Consider the following 20,135-nt stretch of genomic DNA (forward strand, 5'->3'; position numbering starts at 1 on the left):
ATATTTCACCGCGAGTAGTTAACTCGATAAATGACCCTTAGAAACGTTTGCCGAGTAAAATGGGCACGAGAAAAGTGTTGGATGAATTTAAATGGGCGCATTGGCGGAAACGAGAGAATAAAAAATTGACGTACGCATATCCTGAGGGTAATTTAACCGAGTACCCATTTTGCGGTATGTTTAAATTATATCAATTGTTTTCAAGTTCGCGAAAGCATCGGCTGTATACTTTCGTGTACATATGTAATATGCTAATAGCGTATACTCTGCAGTCCCGTTACTTAAGGGGGGGAGGGGTGTAGAGAAAACTCGCTCGGTCGCGTTTCTTCGAGCGGCACGGCGGTAAAATGTCTATATATGCATAAGGTAAAACTCTGTCTTTGCGTCGCGGAGAATGAGGGGAGACTTTTTACGACTTTCCAAAACTGGCTTTAAACGAAAGGGCTAAGTTTCCTAGCGTTGAAACAACGGAGATCAAGGGCACTGAATAAATTTCACCACAAACGAGTTTCTGTCTCTCCGTGACATCGGGACTCCGCAGGGTTGAACGAAGTGTATAAAGAGAGGATAAAAAAAAGCGAAGTCAAAAGTAGAAAAAAAAACCTATATTTGACGAATCGTGTTATTGTAAAGCTGGAAACTTTAAATTCTTGTCCATTCAGCGATAGACCCCTTTATATTTTTCACTTTTATCGTACACAAGCGCTTTCAGATCATCCCCTTTCCGAATTCCAGTTGCAGTTTACAAAAAATTTACTCCATTCGATGGTCACACGTGAGAAATTTTTCAAGTCTATAATACGAGCATACCTGGAGTCTACTTTCTTTTTTTTTTTTCTCATATTTTACGTCGTCATATCTCAAGTTATATTCGAACAGCTATATAAAGTATCAAAGTTTCTCGGCGGATTGTGTCTCCCGCCGGATATTATTGATTGTATTGTTTTGTTTTCTCTCTATTTTATACTTTCTGTCTTGTTGTTGTTGTTTTTTTTTTCCCTTTCTTTCTTTTTTTACTCTTTTCTTTTCTCTTTCATCGATGGGGGAAAAACCCTTAACGAAGAGCCAAACTCGCCCCAATTCAATAACACCAACATCAGGGGCAGAGGTATACCGTAAGGTGTAGCGATGGCTTTGCAAGCTCCTCGTTTCAAAACGTTGCAAAGGTTTTTCACGGCTGCCGCGGATCGAACGTTGAAGTCATCGAGAAAAGCTTTTCTTATCTCAAATATAAGTATAGGAACGTCTCTCGTGTCTCTTTCCATCGTTTTCCCGCAACCGACTTGAGGCCGGTTGATTTTGGCACACGTGTTACACGTAACGCGTAGGGAAAACCATTTTGCATCTCTCAGTTCCTTTGTTCGGTGCAAGTATCCGGCTGATACGGATGGCGATGTACAAAACTGGAGGGGAGAAAAGATAAGCTCCCGGCTCCGGACTATCCTCAAAGTAAATGTAAACGGCCTCGCGGAACGCCAACAAATGTTACCGCTAGCACAAACACAAACATCAACTTCACAACTAAAACGTTGGGCGAGATAAGCCGAAATTTTGAACGGCCCGACGGAGGGATGTAGAAAACCGAAAATTCGCCTTCTTCCGCGATTCGAACAACGACAACTTTCCGATGTAATTAATCTCATCAAATTGTCGCGAGATGTTCGAGATTCTCCGAATCATTCCTGACGCTGAAAAGCTGGGGTGTACAGGTCGCAGAAAACGAGAGAAAAAAAATCAAGGATCGCTTCGTCGAAATAGCTATTGTTTACAACAAGAGTCAGACATATTTTGTATTTCAGAGATTTCAGAAAAATCCCCAAACTACCGCGGTGTAAAATTAAAAAAAAAAATGCGGCGAAGTGCACATTTGAAAAGCTCGAACAAAACAGCGTCGATCCGTTCTGCGAACGAGAAGGTGTTGGGCGTATGTGAGGGTATCGATTGAATATTTTTTCATTTTTATTTGTCCTCTTTTTTTTCTTTCAGACTTTTTTTTTGTCGAGGGGTTTCACCCCCTTTAAATTTGTATTCGTTCTTTGAAGCCCACAATTTCTCCGAATCCACCGCGTATACCACGCCGTGTTTTCAGGTCGTACATTTGTACTTTGACACGGCGCTCGTATATACATTTTGGCGAATCCGAATGCAAATAATCGCGGGAGGTCGGGAGGGAAGGCAAACAAGAAAAAAAAAAAAAAAACAAACAAACAAAAAAATAAACGAAAGAGAATCCCAAGAGAAAGCTCGGAAGCTATATCGCGCTAACACACTGGATTCGTGGCGCCATCCGGTGGGAAGCTTTGCAGAGCGTATATTACCCCGAGCTTGCAAAGCTCCTCGGGTCTGTCGGAGTGACGTGAGGGAAAACAAACTAAAGACAAACCGTAACGTAACGTGATGTAAAACATTGGCCACGGGTAACGGCGGGTAGAACGATACCCGCGGGAAAGAATTACGCTCGGAAATTATGCGCGTGTAATAATTTTTTGAAGAAGGGCTGCGCGGCCCTAGACTCGATCTTTTGAGCAAACCTCGCGATGACGCGGGGTGGAAAAGCTCACGTGTCATCCTTGGGGTTTGGGATTTACTTGGTTTATTCTAGCGAAAGGCTTTGTTTTATGCCCCCGCCAATGTCAGACTGCAGATACGGTGTCGGGGCCGCGCTTCATACACTTTATATATTCCTATGCGGTGAGATGTGAGCACTGAGCTTTTCCGCAGAGACTATACATTTGGGAGTTTAGATCTCGCGCCGACGGAGAATATATTACGTAATATATCCATGGCCGATGAATTTTCGACGCCATTCTTGTTATCACAAAACACGCCGGAGAGGCAGCGCGGATATTCTTACGCGATTTGAAAATGCGAAGACTCGTTGATTTTTGTGACCTTCGGTCGCCTAAGAATCTATGCTGGAAAAAAAGCTCACCCTGATCCTGCAAATGCGACAAACGAAAAAAAAATCGAACGTCATTCGATCGGTAACGGAGAAGATTGTAATTGTTTTTTTTTCATCTTAGATTTTTTCCGTTAAATTGTACGCCCTCTTCTTACACAGCACTTCGTGTATTCGCGCGTAGCAGTCGACGGTCTCTTGTCGTTGGATGAAAAAAATTTAGGTTCCCTGCTCACCAGATTCGAAAACATAGCGAGGAAAGGCGTAAGTTAATTTTTATGGAAATTGGAAATAATGGCCCACGTCGTAGCGCAGCCTCCCGTAATAAGGGCGTCGCTTCAAGGCGGATCCAAGGTCGTTTCCATGCCGCTTACAAGGGTGCGTGACGCGAAAGTATTCGAGATGGGAATACCTATATGTATTTGTGCGTGTGTGAAACGAGAAGAAAAAGAAAAAAAACTACCGCCATCCAGAAGCGTGACGTTCCTCGTTGCATTTCGTGACCTGATAGCCTTTGTAGTAACTGAAGAGACAGAGAGAAAAAAAAGAAAACGAAAAGTTTGAGCGAGACGTGAGATTTCGCAACAGCGTATCCGTATATAGATTTATAGATTGTACAGAACCGAGCATCCGCATGGGTACGATTTTAAATTAGATGCAGCGTGGAAGGTTCTAGATTATTCAAGATGTCGCTATACCCTTTGCATTTTAATTTGATTAAGAAACCCTTTCACATTGCCTCGTATATATATTATTTACATATATGTATAAGGGAGTGCTATTAAAGTTGATCAAACCGGCGCGATTTCTACGGAAGTTGCAGTAGCGACCCGTAATGTACGGATGGATAAATTGAGTTAAATTCAACTTTCCTCGCGTTGACGCGCAACCGCTCCGCAGATGTGCGAGCTCTACGTTACAACATTCCGAATTTTAAACTACTCGAATTTCGTTTAATCAAGAAATTGCGTCCCGCGGTCCGATAACCGTACGGTAATCCTCAGGAGATTTCAAATGCGATATTAATTACAATAATTAATATATAATACGTAGGCAATTTTACCGCTCTTGGATTTCCAAATCAACGCAATTAATCCAACCAAATTACGCCCCTTGATTTTACCCCCCTCCTCTTCTATTAGCCGCACGCAAACCTAATCTCCGGCCAAACCACCGCGATCCTTTTACAGGATCGAGGTAAATTCAGAAATTATTCGAATCGGTCTATATTTCGTACGAACCAATGATATATTTGCTCACGTATGAATCATATTTTTACATGACGATTGATTCACAAGTTGACTAAATCTCCGTTCTGATCGATTATATTTGCAGAAAAAATCAAGAAGCGGTACGATTCCCTCGGGCATCCGGTGGTCATGGTTAAGCTGGAGAAGGACAGAAGAGGACTCGGTATCTCTTTGGCGGGGCACAAAGATCGAAACCGAATGGCCGTCTTTGTGTGCGGATTGAACCCCAAGGGAGTCGCTCACAAGACGGGGGGCTTGCTCATCGGCGACGAGATTCTCGAGGTTCCGTACAATTTTTACTGTCCTCTACGTCAGTTTTCAGCGACAACTGATTATTACCGGGGTTTTTTTTTTACCCAACCCTCGAGATGGTTTCTAAATATTTTCTCTCTCGTTGCAGGTGAACGGTACCGTCCTCCAGGGAAGATGTCACCTGAACGCGTCGGCCCTGATCAAGGGAATGGCGGGACCCTGTTTCAAAGTTATAGTTGTCCGGTGAGTGAATTTTTTTCCACCGCTGAATTCTTTGATCTTTTTACTTTGCTTTTAAACTCGAGAAAGGGTCGGGCCCCCCTAGTGAGTTCGAATCATTATTGAACATATTTGAACAAGCTTCGCCTTACCTTGTATAAAATGGTACTCCAATTATCCCTACACGGCGTATCTCATCTCGCGCGAAGCGTACGATCAGATCGATACTTAATTACGTTTAATTAATTTATAAAGCTGCTTAATGGGTCATCAGTTCCCACATCTTCTTGACTCGACGACGGTAATGACGGCTATGTATCGCGTACAATACTGGGAATAGTGTTCGATTTTAGATGTTGACGGTACGGTGCAGAAACAGAATGAAAAAATTCTGTCTTCCTCTTCGTCGAGAAAATTTGAATTTTATTTTGTTTCACCTGGTTGATTATTTTTCTTTCTCTTTTTTTTTCGCACGACAAGAGAGGTTTTTGAGAATTATTCCTCGCGTCGTATTTCCGGAGCTCTAGCGCGGCAATACGTCTGTAAGTAGAAACCGCAGAAACCAACGGCCGGCGCGACAGGAGATTCAGAGCGTTCGTAGTCAGACTAGAAAAGAGTCAACTTCGGCGTCGTTAAAACAGAGCACGTTAAATTTCCGAGTGAGTTTTAACAACGCCTAGAACGCGCTGATATTTGTTATCCCGCCGAATACGACGCGAATATCACCGGGGGGGTGACTCTGTTGGTCGAAACTTGGTTAAAAAAAAATATTGGAAATCGACAATTGTTGGTACAAAAGTCTAATAGCGCGTGACTGTTTCTCCTAATTTTACGATCTTTCTTCTTCTTCCTTCGTTTTTATGTCGTGAACAATTTTTCCTCGCCGCGATATTCTATTCTACGATAGAAAAGTACACGCGATTCGTGGAAAGTTTGACGTGGTGTTAAACTCTGAAAAGTTTGCGCTACTTTTTTCCACTCCCTTGTTCATCGAATTTTCAATTTTTCGCCACAGTTAGAGGGATAGGTGAAAGCTCATTAAATCCACTGCACGGGGTACGCCAAAGATTTATGTACACGAGAAATAATAAATTATTGTAATACTCGCGATATGGTGGGACAGGTCTGGGCGTCGAAGGTGGGAAGATTTTTGCGGGGATATAACTTTTATGCATGATACAGCGTATCTCGTGCACTGCACGTAGAAGCGATGTACGGAATATTCCGATTTTGGGAATATTAATTTTTTCGAAAATTATTTCCTCGACTCTCCCACGCTAATATACGGTCCGCAGATTTTGAGCTTTAAAGCTCACCCGATACGCTCGCAACCCCATCCCACAGCTTATAAATTTCTTTTGATACACACGCGCGCTAATCGAATATCCGTCGACCGTACGTTGCCGCTGCATTTGCTGCAGTGAAAAGTAATTAGCAATATACAACACCGTTGAACACACACGACAGCCCGCGCGCACACCTACGTTGTTAACACTGTGAAGAAAATTGACGCGAAGCTTGAATGACGCGGGTATCACGTACAGAAGCTGATGTATGAGAATGAACGAACGAGGCTCATATAATAATCATTGACAAATGCCATTGTCTCTTCTTAATGCTCTTTGCGGGAACGTGTTCGGTTTTTGAACAACGTTCACCAGTTCATCAGTTTAGCGTTTAGCATTTAGCTTCAGTCTGTCTGCGGGATACGACGACGAAGCGCTGTGGCGAGCGAATTTTACGTCGAATTATAAGTTTCGGTAGAAGATTGTAATTTTCTAATTCAATGAGAAATTGCGAAAACAACGACGAAATTCTAAAGCTCGAAACTGCCTAATCGGAGCGCGCTTTTATGAGAATCTTGTACCTCCGAACGAGGCGTACGTTCGAACGAGTGTGATGTGACGGTGGTCGGGGACGAGCGATTATTTGAACCGTACGTAGCGGACATCGATTGCCACCGGACGACTTTGATCAAGTTTGTGCCAAATCGGAAATCAATTAAGACCGGACGTAACTCGTGACGTAGATTTACTGTACGATGTATATAACCCCGTGGTATACCTATCAAAGCTGTTAATTGGCATACGAAGAACCATTGAGAAAATAAAATGACGTGAAAAAAATTGAAACGATATGCCGTTTCCGTACGAGCCGACTATTTACGGAAACATAATTCAGCGAATATATTTGTGAGTATTACGTAAAAAAAAAATTGGAAAAAAAACAAAAACTTTCAAATTTAAAAGTTCAGTTCAGGGGCTGCATCGTGCGCGTGCATACGTTGGATGGTTTCGAGGCGAAGTGGATCAGGGACGCAAAATAATTGCGGAACTCGCGGCGGGCTCTGCGAGCGTAATTTTTGAAATTGCCACCATAATTGTACGCGATAATTGCAACAATTATATTATATTGTGATATGAAAAGACGCGTTATACTTACGCGCACTCGGTAATGTGCGTAACGATCGCGCAGCTGTCTTTAGGATCTTGTAATATTGAAAATTGTTATCGAGGTGAGACTTTCTTTACGTTACAATGCGCTTGCGCTTGCAGTTCCACGTGCGGGACCGATATCGTTGACGGGGGGTATAGAATTTTTTTTGTTCTCTTGTTCACATCAGTGATAAACAGAACCTCCGTAGGTGATCGTCAACGCCGACGTTCTCTATTACGGAGTCGTGAGACGACCGATTAATTTTTAGATCGGTTTTCCACCTTCGATAATTCTTACGAAACTCCGATTTGAAACCCATCAAAATTGTGTAAAACTCACGGAATTCGCGAGCTTTTTTTCCTCCCCCCCACAATTACACCTCCAATTGCACGAGCAAAGCTTTCCTTATAAGTGCGATTTGATTGAATACGAAAAATCTTTTTTCGTCGATAAAATTACATTCGATATGTGAAGTGTAATCTGTACATGTGCATGTTAACAAAATAAAAAAATTAATCAAACTAATAAGATATCGAACGATCCAAATTGAATATAGGAAATAAATTTGACGAAGAACGATCGATGGGTGTAAATGATTGATTAGATAGTTGATCGATCGATTGTTAATTTTTTACAATAATCATAGTTACGCCAACAGGTGTTCCACGTTTTTTTTTTCTATAACATAACATCGGTCCGCAAAAATTCTCTTCAGGATATGCTCTGCGTGATAACTGGAAAGAAAAGAAAACGGAAAAGAAAAATTTTCCTCATCCGCACAAATTGAAATGCGAATACATATGATATGAATATTATAAGCCGCGGATCTAGCTGCGCACTGCAGCTATGTTGAATAATATAATTTATAATTATAATAACAAAATTTCCGCTGCAGCCCGCAGGTTATAATATGATAACGTATAATAAAATTGTGCTGTTCGCGAACTAAGGAGCGTATAATTAAGAAGTGAACGTGACCTACTCCTTTTGTTACCACGTATTGTTACACGTTGAGTTTGGAACACCGTACGGCCACATCTGCAACGGCAACAGAAAAAATAAGATAAAAGACGAGACAAACGGAGAATAACTAGAAAAAGAAAGAAAAAAAAAAGAAAAATAATTAAGTCGCTACCACAATGCTGCAGTTGATGCCTAGCTCCGCCGCTGCACCTGCGAATTATATTCTCGCGCCAAATTAGCCGGCCAACTATCTTGGCGCGGTGGGAAAAAAATCAGGAGTAGCTGAGGGAGATTTTGGACCGACGAATATTTAGCGGGGAAATTCGTTGATTCGTGTTTCTGATTTCCTAATCGTGTGTATACGAAAACTGCGTATTTATTTTACACGTATATTTAATGGAAAATGGAGCTATTTCAACGATCCATTGGTAGTTCGTAAAAGGACGTTCGTTATCGGAGCATGTGGTTTATAATGACCTTACGTCACGGGTTGATAGATTACTATTTCGCCAATCTACGCCGGATATGCAACCCACTATTATTAAAATACAACGTTTTACGACAGCCGAGGTATAACCGGCGAGGGTGATGATGATAGGTAGAGTAGAAGAAAAATTAGAAGAACGATACAGAAACAGAGTGAGCGAAAAGACAGATAAATCGAACGCCGTGCTCTAAAGCGAATAATAAAAAAAAAAGAAGATGATCGATCGATCGTTGTTGATAATGGGGAGCAACATAAATTTCTATTAAAATTAAGGAGAATTGTGAAATGAAGAAACGTCGAATCATTAAACACGTTACATAATAATATGCAGTTGAATTGTGCGCGTTTCAAGTGGACTCTGCCGAAGTGCTTCAATTTTTCGTACGTTGATTTACTTCTAATTGAATAATTATCTTAATCGTATCACACGAATCTTACGGTGGAAATTCATCCGAACCATAGCGAATGAAAATATCTTTTGTCTCATAATATTTACAACAAATTACATCTGTATGCATTAATTATTTGTTCCGCGGCCGGCGCGCCCTTCGCCACGTTATATTGACGCATTATGTTGATGATTATATCTTTTTAATCACCATAATTAGCGTAGCGCTAATATGTACACACGATTCAGAATACTATTTCTTTTTTGTTGAATTTTCAATTTTGGTTTTTTTTTTTTTTCTTCTTTTATTTTCTTGCTCCATACTGAAATTATATTTGTTGCAGGAGATCGTCGGCGGTTAATGACCTCGCGGTTAAACCGATAGTCCAATTTCCACCGACTCTAGACGATGATGTAAGTAGAATACATACTATGGTTTATACCTATTATTTTTATTGCCCAAAGATATAGATTCTAAATAATATTTTAATCTTATCTAGCGTGCCTCTATGTACTCGTTATATTTCATTGATCCGCCGTTATTTGATCACGTGCGCAACATTGGTAGAGAATCAACGAAAACTTGTTCAAATTTCACACGGTAACGTACGTGCAAAACAAAAATGAGGATATTATACTCGTCATTGTTTTTTCATTAGTTTTAATTGGTTTAGGTGCGACAGGTGCTAATTAATTATTTTAATCGGATCATTTTCAAATTAATTTGGGTTCGAATAAAATCATATTGCTGTTACATTTGTTGCGATGAGGTGATTATTTTCGAACAATAAGAATCGAACGAGATCGTGTGTCATTTTTGCATTAATAATTCCTTTACATCAATTACATCGATGGGTCTCCGGAAGAAAGTTTTTTAATTTCATGCTCTACTACTCGAGTATAAATTATTTACCCTCTTCTTTCTTTGCCAATATCACTTGATAACTTTATATAGTAATTAAAAAGTTCTCTTTGCGGTCGGTGGTCAGTTCAACAGATCTTGAAATTCGCGGGTATTCTGTCAAAAATTTTTAACAAGGTCTCCACGATTACCCGATGTATTATACATTATATATGCGTTCTTATATTTCTCACGCTCGATAAAATACACCTCATTCGTATACAGATGATACTAGATTATGTAATTGTACATACACGTAACTGGTACAGACATAATAAATCGATTTATTCTCTCTCCCATCGATATCGTCGCCGCAGCGAATTTTTACGCAATTCATAAAATTTTTCGTATCGTCGAAATATACCTCCACCCACGTAAACTAGGATCGTTCGGTAAACGACTCGGATGCAGTAGGATTCTATTTCACGCGCTTTGTAGATCGAGCGGTGTATGTAATACTGCAATAACCGGTGGACAACATCTTTACGATTTAAGTCTTTTGTTTGCCAAAAGATAACTCATTTGAACCCACGTACATTTTATATAGTGTACAAACACGTTCGTACGACTACATCACACGTATACACGCGTGCGTATTTCATACTCGCATAAATTTTAGCGCATATGTTTAATTAATTGTGGCACACGGTATACCTGTACCAGAAGGATGTGCACGCGATGATAATTTATACATAAATAAAACGCTTTGATATACCTGTGTATATATATTTTTTGTCGCCAGGAATCGCTTTGATAAAGTTATGCGATTGAGTTTGTTTTTCATTTATTTTTTTCACTCCTTACTAATTCACTTGCACACAAATATTTTATCGCATCAGCCATGCGGTCGTTACACATATACGTATATCTGGTACGTTGTATGTTATATCTTTGTGCATAAAAGGGAGATACTCACTCTAAGGTTTCACACCGTTCGGCAATGCGCGAAAATTGTAAAATTCAATAATCACAATTATATATATTTGTTATTTTGTACGACGAAGTAATCCGGAAAATTCAAATAATTGTACAGCTACACTTGAAATACGTGGCAATTGGTGAATAAAATATAGGGCGTCAAAATCGTATTTTATTTATCCAAAAAGTTATTTCATTCGATTACTGCGGTACGTATAACGTACGTGAAGTAAACCAAATTTTATACCGACGATCAATTACAGATTTGATAATTCCCATCACGTTTGTTTCGCAGTCATTTCCGCGTTTAAAAACTACGCGTACAATTCACCCGCACGATCGCGGGTAATTTGTTATGTTTTATTTGTTTTTTTGTATCGTTACGTAATACTGGAATTCTAAATTTCATCCCTCCGACGCGTTTCATCTGCGTGGTGAACGCGAAATTCAGATTTGCTAATTGAATATTACGTGATCGTCAGGCGACGTGCTATTGGCATTATTATAATATTATACGTTTGGTTCGTAATTTTGCGGCGCCGACATACAGCTTCTCGAGGTTCGTTACGTAGCGAATACGTTGTAACGATTCCTCTTCAGAGCGCGGAAATACCGTACAAAAACCAACTCCGATCAAACAATTATCGAAGGAGTGAAAAAAAATTGCGGGGCAATATTCGCGTACACGTGCTCTGGTATTGTATATTTGACGAACACCATGTACACGTCTTCGTACCACCTATTCGAACGTCGCTTTCTATTTGCATAGGTCACTCGAACCACAGCTCGGGCTTATATTACGCTAGTTCTGGTTGTAAAAAATCTATTAATCAATTCAAGGGTCGAATGGGTCGTCCGGAGTACAGCTGCTGCTGATCCCTGATACACGTATGCAATAACGATATATACGTCATCCTCACATTTTATCATTCTCAAAAATGAATTTCGCCTCGCCTTTTATAGTTATCACCCACCCATTGCGCGTAGGGTAGCTCGGAAATGTCAGGGTGAAATTATGAAAATTGAAGCGTCGCAGAGAATGGATAGATAAAAAGAAATTGCCGGTATTTCTACTTTTGCACATTTGGATACGAAATAACGCGAACCTTCAAACGATCGATGACTTTTGTTTCAGGATCCTGACAGATTCAATCATTACAAGGGAGTGAGAACAGTGTCGATAAAGAAGGTAAGCAAAAGAAGAATTTCCAATTTTCAAAATCCGTGTCAATCCCAAAAATCCTTCGGTCGGTTGTACCCCGTGCCTCGCGGTACAGGTATAAAGCCTAGCCCTCCTCAGAAAAGGTGCGGAGACTATATAGCCGTCGGTGGCTAGCGTTCTCGTCTCTGGGGTACTTGGCGGCGATTCGCTGCCGCGAATCTTGATGTAGACACTCTTATAGCGCAATAGCCAAGAGCCGTGCAAATATGTCAGAACACACGACGAAATATTTCTCTCTGCACGGACGACGGAAACCCGGAGGGTGACGACGATATGCGAAGTGTTGATAAGTCTTATGTATTCGCTTCATCCCCCTAACGTCGTACTCGTTCCCCGCGTTTCTGCGCCTCTCATATAACTGCACCTATATGGAGACCATTTTTTTTCTCTTTTTTTTTTTCTCTCTTTCCAGCTACATTCTTTTTCTTTCATCCGTTATACCTATATCGAGATACCGTGATAAAAGGCGTACCAGTTTTTGACGCAGCTGAAAATTATGCGATTCTTCTGCCCGTTACTTAAATTCGTGTTAGGGTGAATCAGCTCGCCAAATGCCTCTATTCCACGTCATCCACTGTTTCCGAAATTCGAGACGCGAGATATGCCACTCCGAGTGTGTCTGGACCTCTTCAAACGTAGCTAACTTTTTTTTCTTCTGCTCATTATTATGCGTCGCTGAATTTAAAGCTAGGATCTTATCTCGATGACACCTAAAACTGCAGCGCGCGAATGACGTCCTCTTTTCATACGTATATGTGCAGCGAAATAAAAGTACAACGATCAAAACCTGAACTGATATATATTGATCTTTATATAAAACATAATTATATACCCACACAGTTATGTTATGTGCGTCATAATGGTTCCATCGGGTTTAGCTATTGGCCACGATCGTACCGGATTGGCCATGACCTGCTCCAAGATTTACTTTTCCTTTGTATCCTGTATACGAATTGTATGCCCACATAGGATATATCAGATATAATATGGCTACACATCGCGTCATATATCATTATACGATAGATATAAATTAATCCCTCGAACTAAGGATCCGCTTTGAATGGAAAAAAAAGAAATAATTGCGAATGTGCGGCGTTCCTTAATCAAACGCAATAAGTAGAAGAAAACGACGCTGAATTTATGCGTACGGATTTTCCTCGTACATCTATAAAACGAAACTCGACTCGAATTTTTGTAAACAAGGATATTCGAAATTCTCGATTGTCTGGAGAGAAATTTTTCTATGCATTTTTTTTTATTTTGTTCCACTTCGTCAATTGCCTGGTATAATTTATCGGACGTTACATTGCGATCATTCTGATTTTACGCAGGGTCAGTATGGCTTGGGGATCATGATAATAGAAGGGAAGCACGCGGAGGTTGGCCAAGGAATATTCGTGTCCGATATCCAGGAAGGAAGTGCCGCGGAACAGGTATAAATTATTCCGTCAATTCAATACTCATTGATCGAACGTACCGCCGCGGTAATTACGCCGATATCACAATATATCTTTCATTATCTCCGCAGGCCGGACTTCAAGTCGGTGACATGATCCTTGCGGTCAATCTGGACTGCTTACTCGGGTCGAGCTACGACGAGGTGAGTTTTCAATCGGATTCACTTTGTCAGGTTTCATTCATTCCGAAATCGGTATTCACGAATAAATTGGTGAAAAAAAATTCGTCCGTCAAATTCTCAGGCGACCGGATTGTTGAAAAAAACGGAAGGCGTTGTGACGCTGACGGTCTGCAATCCGAACCAGAGTAAGGTAGCGAAAGAAGAAGAGGACAGAGCCAAGGGTATAGATCCAGCCGCAAACGGAGATCCATCCAAACGTAAGTGCATCGGAATTTTATCGAAAAATTTAAACGTGCGAAAAAGCAGCGTATTATAAATTCATCTTCGTCCGAATCTACTGAATTTCAGAATCGTTGACCGTGTCAAATATATTTGTCGCTTAAAAGATACTTTTTTCGTTAATGGACGAACCTGTTTTTTAGCTTGTTACCCTTCAACCGCGGGCGATATTATGACACGCGGGATAATCATTGTCAACGATCATGATTCATGACGCGCGCGTTGTTAAGAGCATATGACGAAGTCGTGTAGGAGGCGGTGCGGATATTAATTAGAGAGAGCCGAATGAAAGAATAGAAGATGAGAAAAAAGGAAAAAAGAAGTGAAAAGTTTAATAAAGGGAATCAGATAATATACTTGAACTTCAATTTTATTGAACGTATGTGAAAAACTATTTTCACGCGTAGAACGACCATGGGAGTGGTTCGTTTTATAATAATTACGAATACAAATTACTTTCAATTTCACCTATTTTTCCACTCAGCTAAAGAACCTGAGAAACCGAAAGAACCCGAACCACCGAAGGATCCGAAGGACTGCGAAATATCCGTGGGAAGAGAAACAACAATCGAATTCCCTAAGGATAAGGATAAGGGGATTGGCCTCAGTATAGCTGGGGGCACAGGCACACCTCTGGTACGAAAGAAAGAAACAACAATTTTAGAGAATAAAAAGCAAAAGAAAAAACAACAAGAAGAAATACCGCAATCTTCTTTGCCACCTCAATTTATTCATTGGTTCAATTTCAGTTCGATATAATTCACAAGGCACAAAGACGAACGCACAAAATTAGATTTGCGAGTTTATCAAAATGGCAGTCCTTGACTCGGATAAATTATCGGTGCTATTATTGTTGTTATGTATTGTTATACCGGGTAATAACTGACGAATTTTATTTCCAGGGCGGTATCGTGATCATTGAGGTATTCCCCGAAGGCGCCGCAGCTAAAGATGGCCGATTAAAACCCGGAGATCAGATTATAGAGATGTGTCACGAGAGTTTCAAGGCGATAGAACACGCAAAGGCTCACGAAGCGATTCTCAAAGCCAGCAGCACGGTCGGTACAATAATTTATTAATCATCTATCTTAACATTGGCGACCGATTTATAGCCGCACGATCAGATTGAAATAGATATCTCACACTATCTGATTACGACAGATACACATGATCGTATTGAGGGAAGAGAAACCTCCAGACGAATTCGATGTCGAACTTCCGAAAAAGTCAGGTAAAGGAGTCGGACTATGTCTGACAGGATTTAAGAGCGGAAAAGGGGCCTACGTATCGGACATGGTGAGGATTGAAAATTCGAACAAAATTCAGAAACTATTTGAGGAAAATTCATTTTACCTCACCGTATACCTATCTAACGTATTCGTTGTACTTTTTTTCGCTGGACAATCAGTTGGCCGGAGGAAGTGCTCTCGAGTCTGGTAAAATTATGAAAGGTGATCGAGTGGTCGCCGTCGGTGGTCAGGACGTCCGGGAAGCTCCTGTCGAAGACATTGCTCTTCATGTGAAAGTATCTAACCCGGTGCAGCTCAAGCTGGCCAGGTACACGGCCGTCAAGCAATGACAGGTGGGTATTTTTAATTCAATGATGTTTAGTTTATGTTGTAAATTGAATATTATACATTTTTCAAATTTCGTTGTATTTCAGGGTTCTGCTGGCGGAACCCAGAGTCAGTATCTCACCCCGAGAATCGCATCTTGTCGTTATAGGGGATCCTAGTGTGATATACAACTAGTTAATAATATATATAATTTATAAATTATTAAAAATGAACCATAAAAAGTGAAAAAAAAAACAAAAATCAACTTAATCGATTTGTAATATAGTAATAGAATATTATGTATTATACATAATTGTTATATTTTTACTCGCCCAATAATTTTTTGTCTGTCGAAAAAAAAAAATTGTAGTGACGATTATGTATTATATATACAATAGCAATAATCGTCGATAATGCCAAATGGGAGAAACAAAAATTTCTTAAACCAAAAAGAAATGATTTCACCCGACTTACGGTGCAGAGAGTTGAAAATTTCGATCAGATTTTTTTTCTCTTTCTCAAACATGAAAAGAAGAAAGAAAATACGAGTATCATTCCTTGACTTGGATTTCGTAAAATTACTAATCCGAACCGAAATCTAATCTTTATTTTCGCAATAGCAAAGGGGAGTAAATTCTCTAGAACCATATTGCCAGATGATAATTAATTAATTGATTAAATAATCGATTAACCGACGATGTTTATCTAGTTGTAGCGATAACTGTATAACGTAATGTGTAATGTACGTGTTTTCATACTGTTGAGGTTGTAAAAGCGTTGATATATATTCTCTAGTTGAAACCGGTATTTAAAATACCTTGTTAACGTAGTTAAATTTACAATCTATTGAATATAAATTATTCTAGTCTGTAGGCTAGGTTTTCAGAAAATGTCGTATATTATATACCATACTATATACTTATATATGTATATAGTAAAACAAAGAAATTAAATTTGATATAACACGTTAGAAGAGGAAAAACTGCAAGTCATCTAAAGTATTTTTAAGGAATAATTACTATTCTTGAAAAACAAAAAATAGTAATAATCAAGAAGAAAAGAATTTTTATTAATAATAAAATTTAACAAAAATAAATTACAAAAGAATAAAGTCTTAGCTATATATCTATAAAATTATAACAAATCTAACATAAATATGTATATAGCCAACTGTTTACAATGCATTTTATTATTTATAGATCACAGCGCAAGATGTGTAGTTGCGACCGTTGAAAACAAGAAAAACTAAGAATAATATTAAATAAAATGTACACGTAAATCTATACATTCATAAATGTAATATAATATTCCCATTATTATGCATAATAGTCTAATGAAAATACATCTGTAAATCTCTAACGAGTTTGCGAAGGAGAAAGAAAAAAAAATTCATAACGTATCTAGTCATATTATACATATATCGAATTATGCAATTTTAGTGCTACGCGAAATAATCCGAGGGAATAACGTGTAATTAAACAAATTACCAGCGTATTGATTTTAATAAATCATTAATGATGAAAAAAAGTCTTGTAGTATATCGATGAAAAATAATACATTTAAAATAGACAACGCTGAAAAAGACCGAAAATGCGTGACTATCGCTCTATTATACCCTATGAATAATAATAATTAATAAAATAGTTAGGATGAAAAAAAAATATTTTCGCACTGAAGCGAGTATTTTAAAGAAAATAAATAGCGACGGCTTATTTCTCTACCCTAATAACTAATGAATATGAATTATTTACTGAAATACGCGCACGTAGTACAACTATATGGAATCCATAGTTCCGTACGTAGCCAGTTCGAACGTCTGCTTGCCTAATATTTTTTTTCCATAATGCAATTGAAGCTGCAAGATTCATCTCGTTAATTTTTGTTGTTCTTTTTGGATGTTCATTTGAGTTTGAGTTCTATTAGTTTCAAAAATTTCGTTGGCTTATTGCAAATTATTTGATCGATGTATAATTTCGATAACTAATGGGGAGAGAACTTTGCAATCCAAGGTGAAATCCTTGGACGTAAAACAAGAAAGGTAAAATGGAAAGTCGTAAACGTATTTTTATTTTTCATTTTTTTTGTGTATTTTGAATGTAAGTTATGAGAATAGCTGGTGGTGAATCGATCACAAGTAAAAACAACAGAATTATAATGTGATATGAGATTATAAAAGATGGGTAGGAGATAAACCTAATAAAATTATAGATTATTATGAATAATGAAAATTGGAACGAGACGATGAAAGATATTGAATATCAGAAGTTGACGATAGTCTGACCACGCTAAATTGCAATTTTATCCGATACGTCCATTCTTTCGAAGAACAGTATGTATGTACATAACGTAATAACTGTATTTGTAGTTAATTGTAATAGGTTCTCATAATTAATTGCCGATTATTTAATTAGCAAAATATTAATACGCGTATAAATGGCCGTACGTTATATGTATGTATAGACGAATTATCGCCTATCTTATACGTGTATTATTGATTATGTTGTTAAGTACAGCGAATGAATGCAGAAATTATCACAAAATCGTATGACTGAAATTAGTGAAATTAAATTCAGATTATGATATGTAGTATATGCGTTGTATAGAATGTGAATGATCCCGTGCACCGAACGTCGTATGAAGCCAGTTACAGACGATTAGGATATTAATTATAATATTCAAATATATATAGTCATTAAAATGTTAAGAATCTTTAGATAGATAATACATATTCCGCACTTTAGCCTTATCCAAATTATATGATACATATACAAAATACATAAATATATATTATGTAGTTAAGCTCGGTTTATATTATGAGTATTATATAATTCGTGAGGAATTAAAATATTTTCATGTTTTCACAGCTGGAGAAAAATTTTTGTCCGCTTTCAATTGTGGTACTATGAATATCGATCGGCTAAATTTGCCTGGGCAATGACCACACGGTTAATATTAAAATGAAATGGATGGACGAAAAGATCATCGGGTTATTATTAATAGTGATGACAAAAATGACATTGTTAATGATAATTAATGAATAAAAGATTATATTAACGGTGATATGAAAAAACTTACAATTACCTGAAGGATCTAATCTCTTTTTTTTATTTTAAAACGTTGAATTGCCGATAAATCGATCGTTCAAGAAAGCTGTGGTTGAGTTGGTTCATGATTCTTATCTTCCTTGCTCTTGTGTTTCAGAAAAGCAATGGACGGCCTACAAATCAACTTCACCTTGAATCAGAGACACAAAACTTGTCGGTGCACCACAAATTTGTTTTTCACATTTGTTAACTATTCGAAATACCTGGACCTATGAGTTTAGTACCTATTAGAATAATCCGAGTGATGATCGAGTATTACTTGCGATACAAAATGATGTGAATTATTGTAACACATGAATTATAAAAGAGAATTTCGAAATGAAAATAAATCCATAGTATGCATAACGATTTGTCAATATTCATTTCGCATGGTATATCATTGTAGACATAAGCATGTATATCCTATCCTACTTCCTTGCTCTATGATCGACAGATTACCTAGTTGCTTGAAGGTCTAACAATAAGCATATGCCTGCTTGAATTCAATTATTCAATCATGCTTTGACGCAAACCGGAAGTGATAAGGTAGAGCTCTAGAATACCGGCCCTGAAAATGCAAAGTTTCTCCAAAAGTGGAGATTTGTATCAGGAGAACAGGAAACCCGAGAAGGTGTTCCGAGACCCCATGTGCCTCATCACGTGCATGCATTGAATCAATTGTATTCATTCCTAATATGATAGAGAGAACGACTGATTTTATGCAGGACTAATTATATGCTTGACTGTATATTCATTTATTCGATAAATCGTCGATACAAAAGAAACAGAATAATTTTCAGCCTAAAAAGAGTAGTCCTCAAGTTTAGAATTTAGCCCAAAAATTTTTCTAGGTATCAGGAGAACAGGAAACCCGAGGAGGTAATCCGAAACTTGGTGCCTCATCAGGTGCATGCGTTCCATCCTGTTTATTTCCTCCTAGTATTTTAAAAAAAACAACTGATGCTTCGCAGGACTAACTGCATGCCTGCCTGTGCATGCAATCGTTCAATCATGCCCTCGCACAAGCCGGAAGTGATAAGGTAGAGCTCTAGAATACCGGCCCTGAAAATGCAAAGTTTCTCCAAAAGTGGAGATTTGTATCAGGAGAACAGGAAACCCGAGGAGGTGTTCCGAGACCCCATGTGCCTCATCATGTGCATGCATTGAATCAATTGTATTCATTCCTAATATGATAGAGAGAACGACTGATTTTATGCAGGACTAATTATATGCTTGACTGTATATTCATTTATTCAATAAATCGTCGATACAAAAGAAACAGAATAATTTTCAGCCTAAAAAGAGTAGTCCTCAAGTTTAGAATTTAGCCCAAAAATTTTTCTAGGTATCAGGAGAACAGGAAACCCGAGGAGGTATTCCGAAACTTGGTGCCTCATCAGGTGCATGCGTTCCATCCTGTTTATTTCCTCCTAGTATTTTAAAAAGAGCAACTGATGCTTCGCAGGACTAACTGCATGCCTGCCTGTGCATGCAATCGTTCAATCATGCCCTCGCACAAGCCGGAAGTGATAAGGTAGAGCTCTAGAATACCGGCCCTGAAAATGCAAAGTTTCTCCAAAAGTGGAGATTTGTATCAGGAGAACAGGAAACCCGAGGAGGTGTTCCGAGACCCCATGTGCCTCATCATGTGCATGCATTGAATCAATTGTATTCATTCCTAATATGATAGAGAGAACGACTGA

At 38.6% G+C, this 20,135-nt stretch overlaps 1 protein-coding gene across 6 annotated transcripts in view; it reads left to right on the top strand.

Moving 5' to 3' along the window:
* Window positions 1–18,409, top strand: part of LOC105687718 — a 136,346-nt gene extending 117,937 nt beyond the window's left edge. For 5 of the 6 annotated variants that reach the window (XM_025746103.2, XM_048652427.1, XM_048652428.1 and 2 more), the window contains 12 exons: window positions 4,235–4,431; window positions 4,550–4,644; window positions 9,239–9,308; window positions 11,849–11,902; window positions 13,267–13,368; window positions 13,464–13,535; window positions 13,636–13,771; window positions 14,278–14,429; window positions 14,696–14,851; window positions 14,955–15,089; window positions 15,202–15,375; window positions 15,457–18,409. In XM_025746103.2, the coding sequence (XP_025601888.2) occupies window positions 4,235–4,431; window positions 4,550–4,644; window positions 9,239–9,308; window positions 11,849–11,902; window positions 13,267–13,368; window positions 13,464–13,535; window positions 13,636–13,771; window positions 14,278–14,429; window positions 14,696–14,851; window positions 14,955–15,089; window positions 15,202–15,372 (1,340 nt within the window). In that variant the 3' untranslated portion in view covers window positions 15,373–15,375; window positions 15,457–18,409. Of the gene's footprint in view, window positions 1–4,234; window positions 4,432–4,549; window positions 4,645–9,238; window positions 9,309–11,848; window positions 11,903–13,266; window positions 13,369–13,463; window positions 13,536–13,635; window positions 13,772–14,277; window positions 14,430–14,695; window positions 14,852–14,954; window positions 15,090–15,201; window positions 15,376–15,456 lie in introns of those variants that run through there. The other variant, XM_048652429.1, reaches the window with a different exon arrangement.
* The last annotated feature ends 1,726 nt before the right edge of the window (window positions 18,410–20,135 follow it).

This window comes from Athalia rosae, chromosome 3 (assembly GCF_917208135.1).
Source record: "Athalia rosae chromosome 3, iyAthRosa1.1, whole genome shotgun sequence".
Classification (NCBI taxonomy): domain Eukaryota; kingdom Metazoa; phylum Arthropoda; class Insecta; order Hymenoptera; family Athaliidae; genus Athalia; species Athalia rosae.